The sequence below is a fragment of the Scardinius erythrophthalmus genome, assembly GCF_964197995.2.
Source record: "Scardinius erythrophthalmus genome assembly, contig: HAP1_SCAFFOLD_55, whole genome shotgun sequence".
Classification (NCBI taxonomy): Eukaryota; Metazoa; Chordata; class Actinopteri; order Cypriniformes; family Leuciscidae; genus Scardinius; species Scardinius erythrophthalmus.
Genome location: NW_028296538.1, coordinates 691,243 through 707,244, shown reverse-complemented (window position 1 = coordinate 707,244; position 16,002 = coordinate 691,243). Strand labels below are relative to the sequence as shown.

General features: G+C 37.0%; 1 protein-coding gene across 1 annotated transcript; it reads right to left on the bottom strand.

Moving 5' to 3' along the window:
* Positions 1 to 7,854: 7,854 nt before the first annotated feature.
* Positions 7,855 to 12,460, bottom strand: LOC308686246 (uncharacterized protein). The gene is made up of 4 exons (XM_081394619.1): positions 12,392 to 12,460; positions 11,938 to 12,023; positions 8,879 to 8,901; positions 7,855 to 8,575 (listed from the first exon to the last, which is right to left on the bottom strand). The coding sequence occupies exons 1-4, from the start codon at positions 12,450 to 12,452 to the stop codon at positions 8,362 to 8,364; spliced, it is 384 nt and encodes a 127-aa protein (XP_081250745.1). The 5' UTR covers positions 12,453 to 12,460; the 3' UTR covers positions 7,855 to 8,361.
* Between the last annotated feature and the right edge of the window lie 3,542 nt (positions 12,461 to 16,002).

The following is a 16,002-nucleotide window of genomic DNA, read 5'->3' as shown; positions in this document are numbered from 1 at the left end:
CCTGTGCCAGCCAACCCGGTCTCCATTTTTCCCTCCCCTAGGGAGCCGCCTTGTCTATTGCCTCCCTACCCACCCCGTCCCCCAATAGCAGGCGGAATCTTTACCACAAATTTGATCACAGCAGTGAAATGAGTATTGCCTGATGAAAACTATAGTAAGTTTGCACAATGTCAACACTTATACCTTCCATATCTTTAGTATAAACGTGATCTAATAATGTACCTTTTTCTGTGGTTGGATTCTGTACATGTTGACTGTATCCATGAGTTTCCATTAATTTCACAATTGTAGATGAAGTAAAGATGTCTTCATTAAAGTCTCCCATGATTATTTTCTGTCCTGGATGGTTTTCCACCTCTTCAATAACCTGTAATAGCTGCTGTCGAAACATGTCAGTTTTATATGAATTGGGCCTGTACAACAGCACAGCAGTCAAATTGACATGTGGAACTGTAAAGTATAAACATTCTAAGTTCCAGTTCTCAGGAGTAAAGATGTCACACTCAATTTTGTCAGAACAATATATTCCAACTCCACCTCCTCTCTGATGTTTTAGATCAGTAAAAACAGCAGTACTGTTGTCATAACACTTAGCTCTTGGGTTGTGCTTGAACACAAATTCTGGAATTTGTGGTTCTTGTGCTTTGTCCTCAGCATTTAGCCACGTTTCTGTCAAACAAATACAATCAGCGTTCATTAGAGCTTTATGCGCAACAACATCCTGAATGTGAGCTTTCAGACTTTGTATATTAACCAGTGCTATTCTGAATGTACCAAGTGATTTAGTAAAACTGTACTCTTCCAAAGGGAATTTTGGCATATCTTTCAAGGCCAACTCAATTTTGTCATTACAAAATATAGCCGACTCTTTAAAGTCCTCAATTATTAGCCCACTGAGAGATCTTACACGGCTCAATGCAACATATGCTTGCCCTGCTGTAAAGATTTTCTTTAGTGATACAACAGCTTTATCTACTGTGAGTCCTTGAACTTTGTGAACTGTACATGCCCATGCTAATCTGAGAGGAAACTGACGCCTTATACCACCATCATTTGTGACTTGGTCTTCTTGTACTTCAATTACTGTTGAATTTTGTGAAAATCTCTGGCGCGTTTTAGATCTCTGAATTTTACCAACATTTGGATTATCAAACTCCACATGAATAGCTGACGGGAAATCATCATCATTGTTTCGACTTTCACTGATGTGGACCACTGTACCAAAAGCTCCATTGACGAGACCATCTGCAACATCAATATTTTTTTTTAACATGACCTTTGCTCCAATACCCAGGGAAACGCATGCAGACAAACATGAATTGAAAACTTTTGTATGAAATCCAACTTTACGTTCCATTCGTCCAGTTTTTGAATTTTTCACATAATCTTGAGCATGTATACTGATTGCCTCTGGACAACATTCATGTAGTCTTTCAATGTTGTATTTATCAACTTCAGCATTCGTAGAGAATATGTGAAGATCATTACAAGTCTCTCCTGTTTCACAGTTTTTCAACATAGCAATATCAGCTGTGGCAAGACATTCGTTTTTCTTTCGTACTCTGAGCCGATTTAACATTTCAGCAAAACTTGAATCTTGTTGTCGAACAACTTTAGTTAATTCAGCAAGTTCAAAGTTATTCTCCCATAGGTTTACTCCTTTTGCATCAGCATAGAGAGCAGTGCCTTTAACAGGCGGAAGCTGAAAATAATCTCCCACTGCAAGAATGCTCACTTTTCCAAAGAGAGAGTAGTCACCAGTTTGTTTTATTTGTCGCAACCTTCCGTGAATATATGACAGCAGACGATGGTCAACCATAGACACTTCATCAATAATCAAAATTTGCAAACTACCCAATTTTGTCCGTAAAGAGTTTATTTTGTCATCACCAAGAGGCTGATATGGCAGTTTGACGTTTGCACCAATTGCAAATGTATGATGTAAAGTGGAAGCTCCGATGCTATATGCGGCAACTCCTGTAGATGCGCTTAAAAGTACAGTAATGTCATCAGGATTCTCAGACAGCTGAGATAACAGTCTGGAAGACTCATACTGTATTGCCTTAATAAGATGACTTTTTCCTGTGCCTGCTCCACCAGTAAGAAATAATCGAAATGGTTCAGGGTTTTGTCCAAGTATTTTCTGTAGACACCACTTTTGCACTTTGTAGAACACAGCAGATTGTTCCTCATTTAGTGACCTCAGTAAATGCAGTGCATCATCTCTTGGCATTGTAGTGTGGTTTGTCTCAATTGTACACACAGTTTGAGGATTTCCTGTAAGATCTGGAATAAGTTCTTGAGTGTCATTTTCATCAGGCAATAGTTTATCCTTCATCAGTTCTATGCATTCATCACGCTGTTTTTCTGTTTCAGGACATATCTGGGCCCAAGCATCTTCTAAATACACATCTTGCTCTAAAAGCTGTTTAGCTCTGTCTATTTTGTCACTTTCCTTTTCAAACAATTCTCTGTTGCCATCAACAATGGATTTCACTAGTTTCACGTCACAACCACTTTTTATGACACCACTTTTGTAAAACTCCTCATATGTGGTATAGTTGCTCGGCTTCAGATCACAGTCATCGTAATATGGTAAGAAAAGCTGCAGCAATGAATGATAATATTTTTCTGGATCTTTAGTGGGTGAAAACCTTGGGTACCTCACTACTGCAGGTTCAGTTCGTGTCCTTCGTTTGACATGGCCATTGTTATTATTCAGTTGAATTATTTCATTTTCATTTGTTTTGTTATGTGAAGAAACCTCTGATTTTGTCAGAACTCTGTACTCAGAACAAAACCTGGCAAGACATATGTTTTCTAGTGGTTCTTTCTCTGGTCTGTTTTTGTACCTGTCAATGAGACTTGTCATCCAAAAACTGCTTTCATCATCAGACTGGTCATTTTCCACTTTGTTTCGCAGCATGTTCAAAGGCAAACTCATCTTTACAGGATTTTGTCCTACCGGAATAAATTGTACTTTACGAGAACATTCCTTCAAATGCATTCCTGTTAGTCTGTACACAGCCTCTTGAGCAGAGATTTCTCTATTGTGCAGATAGACACTTCCCAACTGTTTTAATGACGCTTTAGCATCAAGATTTCCATTCATAGCCTCGCTCTGAGTACGCTGGAGTAACAGACCCATCTCTTGTTCTGCTTTTGTGATGTAACTGATTATATAGACCACTACAGAAAAAGCATCTGTGACATACTGAATATCCATATTCCCTTGCCAAGCACGCAGTAAATCTCTGTTATACTGGTTTACCCAAACATCTTTTGGATTTCTTTTCAAGACAATACTTTTCTTTTTGGTACACCTGTTGTATGCTTTTTCAAACATAGTTTGATTAATCCCAATAGATGAAAAAAAGGCATCAACTGAATCAAAATTGACATCAGAATATAAAGCAGTTTTGACTTTCTTTGTAATTGCACTTGCTGTGTCATCTCCATCTTTCCCTTTCAACTCATCTGCATGACTTGGTCTTGTAATAAACGTACGACTGGATGGTGGTCGTGGGAAATTAAATCTACAAACTGTATTTTTCTTGCGACATGTTTTTGAATGTCTTGTACTGTGCTTCTGAACACTGTTCACTGTTTCGTAAAGTACAGTATCATTTTCTGGTGGTATCTCACAAGTGATGTAAGTGTCAATGAACTCAGCAACCGCAGGATCATTGTCTGCGTCATTATCATTGAGCTTCGGAGCATCTTCCACCCAAAACAGACAGTGAACATGAGGAGAACCACGCTGTTGAAATTCAACACGATAAAAGTAGTCTTTTATCTGGCCAATAGGTTTTGCTGGTGACATTATGACATTTTTTAGAAAACAATGCCATCTGTGATCAAACATTCTTGCTGCAGTGACAGGATTTCGTCTTATGAGTCCACACTTTTCAGACCAGTCAAGCTCATCAGCATTTATTTGTTTCCCCTCTTGCTTAATAATAGTGTTCATCATTTCAGGCCATCTCAGATCAGCAGAACTAAAAGATGCAAAGAATGTTGATATGCCTAGTTGTCTTATCAGGGCAAACAGATCTTTTTGCGTAGACATCCAATAGGGAGGAGTTCCTCTTACTGGTCTTAAGAACTTATATCCTTCATCATAATGTAGTATTCTTTGCAAAGAATCAGAGTCCGTCAGCATATCTTGTGTTACCTTTAAGCAATTTTTTTCAGAGCCTTTTCTCAGTGCAATTGATACATTAGACACAATTTGATCAACTTCTGATATATATTGTGCATAAAAAATGAAGTCTGTGCTGTGTGCAAAACGTCCATCTGCATTTAGAATTCTTGCATTTAGATATCGTGACAATGTGATTTTTTCCTGTCTTTCGTCATGAAATGTTGGACCACCAGTAGGATAGAGAACAGGGAAACACTTTGCCTCATTGTCTTTTTCAGTTAGTAGCCTAACAGGACTGTTACCTTCTCCTGGAGCAACATTTAGTACATCATGAAAATGTTGATCAATTATTTCTGAACCCAGATCAACAGGTTGTAGTGATGTGTCTGACAGAAGACCATTTTGTTCTTTAATATATGTTATATCTTCCTCTGGATCATCTCCAGCTCCATTATGATCATCATTTTTATCAGTTACATCTTGTTCCTCCACTTCAAAATCATCAGCATCCTTGTCTGATTCATCAGTTGCATTCAAAGAGTTTACCCACTGCTCATTAAACTCAACATCATTATACCATTTATTATGTCTCATCAAATAAGACAGTGCATGTCTGACACGATCAGTGCTGACATATTTATATTCATAATGGCCTTTATATGTTAATTTCCGTTTCAGTTTTATTCTTATCATGTGGTCATCACATTCATTACGTGGGAGAATATTTGAGACATCTGTGGTATTAACAGGAACACACACTACAGGTCCATGACAGCCATTCTGTTTTCCACGGGGAAGACAAAGCAACTTCATAAAAGGAATATTGCGTGCAATAAGATGTTCTTCCAACGAGTTCAGACCTTTTAGTTCTTTTGGAACGTCCACCAAATGCATGTTGTTGGCAACACTCTCTTCAGGCAGTTTCCCACCAAGGATTTTACGATGACATGTATAGCAAATCCACAATTTACAAGCCGGATTAGCTGATAAATGGCATCTATTCTCACATTTATTGCTGCATTCATGTAAATACTTCAATGTGATGCATCTTTCAGCCAAATCAGTAATTTGTTGACCTCTGGTTTTATAGCAATCTCTTCTACATTCAACGACCTGTTTTCTGAACAATAAACGATGACAAACACAGCAAACAAATTCTGGACCTGTATTGACTTCTTGATGAAACTGATTAATAGTGAAATCAATGTCTTTCTGTCTCTCCCTCTGTTCTGCAGAAATTTCAGATCTTTTTTGTTTTTTACTCATACGAAAATTTTCATCGTCATGGTATTTCTTTTTAGAGTATTCACAAACACTTGTTTTAAATGCGAGGTTTCTGCGATATTTTCTCTTTGAGTATTCACAAACACTTGTTTTAAATGCGAGGTTTCTGCGATATTTTCTCTTTGAGTATTCACAAACACTTGTTTTAAATGCAAGGTTTCTGCGATATTTTCTCTTTGAGTATTCACAAACACTTGTTTTAAATGCAAGGTTTCTGTGATATTTTCTCTTTGAGTATTCACAAACACTTGTTTTAAATGCAAGGTTTCTGCGATATTTTCTCTTTGAGTATTCACAAACACTTGTTTTAAATGCAAGGTTTCTGTGATATTTTCTCTTTGAGTATTCACAAACACTTGTTTTAAATGCAAGGTTTCTGCGATATTTTTTCTTTGAGTATTCACAAACACTTGTTTTAAATGCAAGGTTTCTGCGATATTTTCTCTTTGAGTATTCACAAACACTTGTTTTAAATGCAAGATTTCTGCGATATTTTCTCTTCGAGTATTCACATACACTTGCTTTAAATGCGAGGTTTGTGCGATATTTATTCTTTGAATATTCAGACACACTTGCTCTAAAGGCTTTATTGCTCTTATACTTGGTCTGAGAATAGTACCGAACAAGTCTTTGAAAACTAGCATTTTTGGAATACTTAATCTTTGAATTTTCACGTTTTGACTCCTGTACATGAATATTGTTCTTATATTTCTTTCGAAGCTGATCAAGTTTCTTCTCCTTATAATCAGTGTCTTCACAGTATTTGGTTTGACAAGTTTCAATCATATTCTGCCTATATTCTCGGTTTTGACGGTATTTCTTTTTAGAACTCTCTATTTTTTTCTGCCTAAAATCGGCATTGCTGTGGTATCGCTCACGTGCTCTTTTGGATTTAGAGTTCTCATCTGTGTCATTTAATTTCCTTTTTCGCAAACAGCGATTTGTCCTCTGATCATGCACTTCAATGTTACAAGCTTGTGCACAAACATTAGCTTGATTTCTATGTTTAACACATGTAACAACTTCATAGTGATTTCCATTGCAGTGCTTCAAATAGATTGCATTATCTGTAAATGACTGTTCGGTAGGGGCGTGTGCATTCCATCTGTCATCATTAAAGGTCATTATATTTATTTTTAAAAAATCAGCTAGACCAAATAATTCCACATGACTTCCCCACGTTCCTGAAAAATACATTTTAGACTGTGTCAAATAATCTTTCATTGATCTGTCCTCTTCTCTTAAATATTTCACAAATTTAGAACTGTTATCTTCCAGATGTTTAACAACTGCACGCCTGATTTTCAGGTGTTTCTCTTGATTGCCGCATACTGCATGTGCTATTGATCTAAACAAGCAATTACCGTCTCCTTTAATGCCCTTTGTTTTACACGGTACTCCTAAAGAACACACATTTGTGGCTTGAACAACAACGCTTTCATTAGTCAGCTGTAAGCATGCACACAGAGCATCCTCATCTGCATATGTTAACGGTTTGAAACTAAACTCAGTATTTACTGTAGGGCCAATAATGATATCATCATCATCCATTAATAAATTATCATGTAACTTGCTTATATGTGAAATTTTGGACTTTGTCTGTACACGTCTATTTTTCTTACTTGAATTCACACAGGTGTCAACCGATTTGCACATAGTTGCTGGTTTGTCTACACGTGTTTGTTTACCAGTGTCTGCGACACACTTACTCTGCTTTGTTGCTCTCGTACGTGAAACTTGTGTGACGCTTTTTTTAACAGACTTACATGACCTTGTCTCAACAGTTAAAGGTTTGGAACTTAACTCGGCATTAACTGTAGGTCCAACAATGACATCATCCATTAATACATTGTCATGCAACTTGCTCACATGTGAAACTTTCGACGTGGTCTGCACCCGTTTATCTTTCTTACTTGAATCCAGACATGTCTTAACAGATTTGCACATAGTTGCTGGTTTCTGTGCACATGTTCGTTCACCAGAGTCTCCAACACACTTACTCTGCTCTGCTGCACTCGTAGGTGAAACTTGTGCGACGTTGCCTTGTTGACCAGACCTACATGAACGCATCTCAGCACTCGTTGCCTTATCGATTACTGTTGCTGTCACACCCGTCACTTCAAATGATTCTCCCTGACCTTTCAGTGATGTGGCAAGGTTATCAACATGATAAAACAACATGTAAATGTCGTCACAATAAACTACTACGCTTGTGCCTGCATTAGACTTAACCATACCTTTATCATCACGTGAATGGGAATCAACCACAGCAAACATTGACCCTGCCTTTATAACTGCACAAATGTAGCCATAAATGTTCAACAAACATGCATCAGACTGAAACAGGGCCCTCTGAAGTGCATCCTCTATAGACATGCACACACCTCTCAATGCACCATCATACACATCATTACCAAAAACACCACTCAGAGAATCTGACATCTTTATTGAGAATGTTGTGTTGAAGAGTGTGTGCACAGTTGGCAATTCTGGAACAGCAACATAACCACGCCATGCTGAATCATTGATCTTCCCCTGTAAGTCCATGGATGTGTACAGGTCATCTCCATGCAACAGAACAGCATCCAGGTCATCTCTTGTCCACGTCAGCACATCCTTCAGCACACTCATCATGACTGCTGTGATGCTGTTTGCTGCACACTGTCTGCCACGGTTGAAACCAAATCTGGAATCAGCTTGATGGAAGGAACCCTGTAAGACTCTCTGTGGAAAATAATCAGAGTTATCGACATCAAGAGATGAACACATCGGAAGGTTATTGGAATCCATTGAAACATTATTGCAAGCCATTGAGGGGTTATTGTAAACCATTGAGGGATTATTGTAAACCATTGAAAAATTATTGGAACCCATTGAAAGGTTATTGGAAGTCATTGGAAGGTTATTGGAAGTCATTGGAAGGTTATTGGAAGTCATTGGAAGGTTTTTGGAAGGTATTTGGAAGTTTTTGGCAATTGCCGGAAAGTTTTGGAAATCCAGGCTCTCGACAGTAGAACCAGAGAACGATGCCTTTTTTTCAAGAGGAGGCATAACCTCAGCCAACTCCATGGAGGAAGTGAGCAGAACGCGCTCAGCATTCCTCCTCTTTGCCGCCCGGGACCGACGGAAACCCTTTCCACGTGGCATCTGCAATTATATGAAAACACACAGACATATACAGACATATATATATATATATATATATTTATTTGTGCCCTTAATTTGTACATCCTTTTTGACAAAAACGTTCTCCTGAACACATTACAAATGTGTTTACATTCACAAAAATACACGGGTACAAAAATAATTTTTCATTATAACTAAATTACCAATGACCAATTGATTCAATTAACTTGTAAACTGTAAAATAAAGCATGTATTTAACTTCTACACAATGCCTTGTATTACCTATATTTTCACATAGATAAAAAATAGTTTACCAGGCCTTACCTTAGATTACTTCTGAAAGTCTTCTGAAACACAAGGAAAAATCTCAAATTCAGTTCACACAACATTAATAGACAATTAGTCACCAATTATGATAATCAATTATAATAATCAATTTCAATGAGTATCAGTATTTGTTTCATTAAAAAGACAAACTCATAAAATTCATTAAAAATATATATATAATTAGTCTTTTCAATCTATTAAAAATGTACTACATTACACATTCACCAAATAATCACTATTAAAAATATTTGAGCTTTTAATGATTTTATATTGTAATCATTTCACAGTTATTCTCCACATTAGAAGCAAATTAATCTCAGTGGCATCATTTCAAAGACAGGGCTTAACCTAAACCAGGATTAGGCCTTAGTTCAATTATGATATTTAAGTAGGTTTTATAAACATGCCCTAGAAAAAACATTACTAGTGTGCATATTGAGACAAAACAATGATATTAAATAATATATATTTTGATAATATAATATATATTTTAAGATATGTCTAAAATCACTCAAACATGCATTTTACCCTTGGACTAGCTTAAGCCTTGAATGTGAAACCAATGGAGTAAATTTTAAATATTTAATTGAGGATAGGAGCAGAATGCAACTCAATGCATATATTTATAATATTTAAGAGTGCTGGCCTACATAATTAGAATACGTAAAGTAGCACAGAGGCAACACTATACACTTTTATTTGCACAGACGTGTTTCTACGCATGCCATCACGCAGATCGTCAAACTTCATTAAATATTATTTCTCGTAAGGTTCGAGTGGTGTCGTGTGTGTGTGTGTGTGTGACAGAGAGGAATTAGAAACAAGCAGAATGTGGTTGTTTGTAAAGCACACGCATCATCATGTATCTGTTTTAAAACTAAGCTAAGACATAAATCTGAAATTATCTTAATCAATATAGAATCGCTGGAGAGAATCTATAACACAATATCACATAAATTAAACAAACTGTTATGCGTAGCGTGCCAAGTTGATGCTTCATCTGCAATACAAACTGGTTTACTCTCGCACATCACGGGACCAGACTGTAATCGCAGCTTTGCACTTAAAAAAAAATGCATTTCATCATATCACAAATGCAATTAATTGTTCATCGCTAAGCTAACACATATGTATCTGTTACACTATATAGTGTCTGTATAGAATTAATAGTAGAATGAAGTAGAGAAATAATAACAAATAATATTTTGTAAACCAGCTGTTTCGTTGCAGTAATGAAACAAAACACATCAATACAAATGTCAGGATCCCAATGAACACTTAAATTAAAACATAACAAACCAGTATATAATACATACATGCACGTAAGCGTGGCCAATGTGGCAAAAATATCATATAACGATTATTTAAATAAAATAAAAAATCACAATTAACAAATTTATCACAGTTCTTTTTATGTTGGTTTTACCATTTTGCAAGTAACTAATCTCCCTATTTTTTAAACAAAACATTACAAGGTAACAAAAAGTAACAAAAAAAAATAATTGCAAGCATTTAGGCCAAAGTGGCAAACATAAAAATCGTTGTCAATATTTTCTTTGTTATTAAAAATTACAAACAAAGATACACATTGCATATACACACCAAAATATTCAAATAAACAATGCTTTATATATTATTATTACTTTTCACCTACAGTAGGTGTTAAACAGTAACATTAAAATACAAAAATAAAACACTAAATTGACTTTACTGTATTTATAGATTGATTCGTATTAAAGCTACTAGTAAAGTTCTCAGTCAACAGCAAATAGTTATTTTCTCCTAGTCCCCATTGACTTCCTTAGTATAGTTTTCCCTACTATGCAATTCAATGGAGGTCAGCAACTTTATGGATAGATACATTATTCAAAATATCTTATTTTGTGTTCAGCACAAGAAAGAAATTAATACAGGTTTGGAGCAAATTTAGAATGAGTAAAAAATGACACAATTATCATTTTTGAGTGAACTTTTCTTTTAATGATAAGCCGAAACATGTTTATTATAAGGCTACTCTGTCACTTTAAGACCTGCACGCGACGCGTCTAATACACGCATGACTCGCACCCAGTTTTCTCTCAAATGTTTTCTTGCTTTCACTTTAGTCATAAACCAAATGTGTTTACGTAAATCTTTTATTGACAAGTATTGGCTTAATAAGACACAAAGACAACTTAGTCCATTAACCAAGGCGCTGTTTAACAGGCTTTAAGTGTCTAACATACACTTCGGGTTTAATGCGCTCAGAAACACGCATGAACAGCGCATCAGCACACGAATGAAATATTTAACCATGCAAATGCAAATAATGCCCTTTAGTGAATTGCAGTGTCCCGTGAGTGTAACTCTACCTCTGCATTAACATGTGATGTCAATGCACGTCGCGTTGTACAGTGGCGGAAACGCCAGAAAACTGATAAAATGTGTGCTACTATTGCATGATAATATATTTCTTCAAAAGTAGATCGTGAACGTATTTTAATCATCTACGAACAAAACTCGTACAATCTGAATTCATTCCGATGAATGAATCTGAATATTGTTTACATGGACACTAAACGTGATCAAAAAGCATTCGCACTACAAATGACAACCGGAATATTTACCTCACAGAACAATACGCACTTTAGTCTGTCGCATTTCGTGTTGTTTTCTTATGAATCATGATAGGCTCTCTCAAAATGGTACAAATACGCACATTCCTACACGTACTGAACTAAAGTTAATGCTCTCTTCAACGACCACAGGATTCGAGAATAACATATTTTCAAACGAATCATACCTTCAAAACACCTCATCTATACAACACACTACATATAGGATTATTTTAAAATACTTTTGCATGCTATTTTGTTAAGATTAACGTTAGCTTTACAACACCACAATGAGCAAACCTCATTAAATTAAAACACCAACTAACGCCTATTTCTCACAAATAAACATACACGTCAACTAATATACACATACTTCAAATTATGTTAGATATATTATGAATAAGCAATAATAAATACTGATTAATAAGATTATATAGACAACACATGAGAGCACGTTCTTACCGTTAGAGAAATGGGAACACAATAACTTCCTACCAACCGGAAATGTTCTCTCTGCCAACAGTCGCAGCTCCCCCAGTGGCTGGGATCTGGGAATGAATAAACATTTACCCTCCTTGCATACATAGCATAACTTTTACTTTATTACATTAACATAACTGACCATTTATTCACCAGGGGTCTCATTTATAAAGCGTGCGTACGCACAAAACGGGGCTGGAAACGTACGTACGCCAGTTCCCACGCAAAGGTTGTGATCTATAAAAAACAAACTTGACGGGAGAATATGCGCACCTTTAAGCAAACATTGAGCCGTGCGTACGCACATTCTGGAGACAAAGGGAATTGGCGACACCGATGGTGAGCTGGAGTTAATTGTCTTTTTGGTCACTTTTAGACAGAAAATCAAAAGAAAATTTAACATACAGAAAAATAATACAAATATAATTTCACTCACCAAGCTTGTCACTTGAAGCAAATATCCATCCCTTCTTAAATGTCCGCGCCAGCGAGCGCATTGGGCCGTTTGAAACTGACGCAAATAACAGTTTAAATAAATAAAATAATGATTTAAACTATGTTTTACTTCTAATATATACATTTAGATTAAATATGCCATTCATATTAATGCAGTTGCACTTAAACATGAAATCATTACTCAGAAGTTACAACATTTTTATATTCAAATTCAGTCAATAGAAATATTTGTTGTGGATGCAATGTTTTTGAACACTTTTCCTCTGGCATGCTGTGTTTTAATGTTTTAACCACAGAGAAAACTGCTTATCATGATAATACCAGATTGTCTGAGAAAATAGTTTCGTGCAAATAATGCCCAAGGCCTATCTGTTTCCATTAAAAATATCAATTAAAAATACAATACGGCCAGTGGAAAAGATTGAGAAAAACTTTCTCTGAAATGTATTTAACACTATTTGATGTATGTATTCAAAAACAAGGCAAGGATAGGCAACAACTTGATTTTTATTAATGTAATGTGTCTTGTACCGTTAAACGTTATCACGTGTATGAATAATCATATGCAAATGATATGCAGATGAGGATCTACATAGTAAAATAGGCGTTGTAAGCTGTTCGTGGTCATTCCACAAAATTGGTGCCTTTTGTGTCCCTGAGAAATAATCAGACGTAGAATTACTATAACAACAAATAAATTTGTGATTTAAAAACATAATAGTACTATGTATTATTTCCTCAAGATTACATTAAATTAAAGTCATTTATATATTATTTTAAATAATAAAAATTGCATTTATGCTGATAATGGTAAAGTTTTTGGCCTGTCCCTCCCTGTGATTGTTCTTTTTCAGCAGGACTTTTAATTTGCAAATTGAACACAAAATTATACAACAATCACATTTTCATATTTTTCTAAGTATAGTGTCACTGTTAAGCAATGTTTTGGCATAAATATACATTATTTTTAATAAAATATAAATAATTTTATCGGTATCCCCTGATTTCATGTCATGCCTGTTACCCTCACCAAACACCCCTTGTAAAATAATGGTACATTCCTGTGACATCACTTCCAGAAAGTTACATCATCTCTCATTCATTATTCCAACAGTTAGAACACAAGCAAGTTTCTCTCTCTCTTCTATAATACTCTATTTTGATGATTTATTAGGTTTAACTGAGGTGCGGACATCATGCAATGTCAAAACTGTTACTGATTGTTAAAGTATAAATTTAAATTAATGTAATCAATATCTACAAGTAATATCCTTTCAAAGTGTACAACATGTGCTTTTGTGGCCTTGCCCTAATAGCTAGCAATTAGCAAATTAGCTTGAATTTGTCAAACCTGTTACTGTCAGGCCTGTTACTTTTGTATAGTAACAGGTTTTGACATGTGGGGTAACAGGGATGACATAGATTAGGTGTCACCTTAGCCACACTGTTTTTAAAGTTTATCGGTGTAAATTGCTAACATTTTTAAAGGTCATCCTGGGTGTTTTATTGAGCTAATGCCTATATCATTTAGAGTTGGTATTGCTGGTGCATCTGTATCATCTCAGGGAACCGAGGTTACGCTAGCATGCAGGGATGCCAGATCAACCCCTTGGCCTGAAAGAGGAGGTCCCTCCTCACTGGTATCAACCATGGAGCAGTGCTCGTCAGCTGCATCAGAACTGGGAACCAGGCTTGGTTCGTCCAGAGCGGAGCCACAAGTAGCACTGCGCATCCGTTTTCCCTGATTCGCCCTAATACCTGCGGTAAGAGCGTGACGGGGGGAAAAGCATAGAGCAGGCAGCGGGGCCAGATGTGAGCCAGCGCATCCCTGCTCTTGGAGAAAAAGTCCGAACAGTGAGCATTTTCCTGAGACACAAATGGGTCTACCTTCGCTCTGCCGAATATCTTCCACAGCAGTTGGACTGTCTGCGGATGTAAAGACCATTCCCCTGCCAGAACATTGTTCCTGAACAGTCTGCCTGGTCCTACATTCAGGTGACCTGGCACGTGCGCTGCTCTCAGCAAGCGCAGATTATGCTGAGCCCAGATCAGGAGGCGTTCCGTCAGCCTGTAAAGGCTTCGGGATCTGATACCTCCTTGGGAATTTATATAGGCCACCACCGACATGTTGTCCGATCGGACCAAGACGCGGTATCCTTTTATTTTGGGACAGAAAACGCCTCAGCGCATTGTCAACTGCCATAATTTCCAGGCAGTTTATGTGTAGAAGCTTTTCCCGTTCTGACCACTGGCCAAAGAACGGTCTGCCCTCGAGCAGCGCTCCCCATCCCGAGGTGGAGGCGTCCTTGGACACTACCTTCACACTCGAGGAAGTCCCCAGGCTTACACCTGACCTGTACCAGTCGGTCGCTTTCCAAGGTTTCAGAGCTGAGATGCATTTTTGATCTACCTTGAGGCATAAGAGACCGGAGGTCCACGCTCGACGCAGTACTCGCGCTTTAGCCAGAACAGGCCAAACGGCAGGACTTTGTTTTTGACACCAAACTTTGCATGTCTCATTGTCACTTCACTCTGACCACATCACATCAGTTTTGTGACTGCGCCACCTACTGGTCAAAAGTGATAATCCATTAAATCATATTTTTAATTACTTTTTATATGATTTTTCAGCCATTTCGCCTAAAATCATACTTTTTCGTACTCCTCCTAGACCGTTTGTCCGAATTTCACCAAAATCGAATCGTATCATCTCCAGACCGTGCCGACTAAAAGTTATGTATTTCGTGTCGATTGACGAAACTGTTTTCATATAGCGCAGCAGCAAAGTTGAGGCATGATGCTAAAAGCACTATTCAGGCTTTATCTCTGCAATGCCTTGACATATTAACACCAAACTAGTTATGTGTCATTGTCACTTCACACTGACCACATCACATCAGTTTTGTAACTGCTCCACCTATTGGTCAAAAGTGATAATCCATTAAATCATATTCTAAATTACTTTTCATATGATTTTTCAGCCATTTCATCTAAAATCCTCTTTAAATGTATTTAATTGCTCATTGTTCCAGTTGGTCTGACACCTTCAGCCAAGTTGGCATATCCTGTCATCTGCTTGCGCTTGGCCCCGATAATTGCTGCTTGCAGCTATATTTATTATTATTATTCTTCTTCCGACTGGGCGTCTATGGCAGCCCATAGAACCGATTGCGGGAAAGTTGTTTTGGTTTGACATTCTGATAGAGGACAGTCCCAACATTAAATACACCAATTTTTGTGTTTCTAAGTCATTCCCTCTAGCGCCACCACCTGTCCAAAGTTTCACTTTTATTTTGCTAATAACTTTTGAACCGTAAGGCCAATCAACAAAATTCTTTTTTCCTCTTATTTCTGAGCTCATGCCGATTCGATTGCACCCTATGACGTCATTTTCCGGCTTAAAAATATGGCCGACATTTTGAATGTGCTGAAAAAGCTACTTTTTCGAACTCGTCCTAGACGGTTTGTCCGATTTGCACGAAAATTGAACCAGATCATCTTCAGGCAGTGCTGACAAAAAGTTATGGAATTCAAATTGATTCGTCAAACCGTTTTCAATAAGCGCACGAACAAATTTTACGTAGCGCTTGC

Bases quoted from the DNA above. Each gene is read 5' to 3' on its own strand.
- LOC308686246 (XM_081394619.1), bottom strand. From the start codon at position 12,452: ATGCGCTCGCTGGCGCGGACATTTAAGAAGGGATGGATATTTGCTTCA. The intron at 8,902-11,937 runs GTAAGAACGTGC...CTTGTGTTTCAG, and splicing joins GTGTTCCCATTTCTCTAACG to AAGACTTTCAGAAGTAATCT. The intron at 8,576-8,878 runs GTAAGGCCTGGT...ATATAATTGCAG, and splicing joins ACTTTCAGAAGTAATCTAAG to ATGCCACGTGGAAAGGGTTT.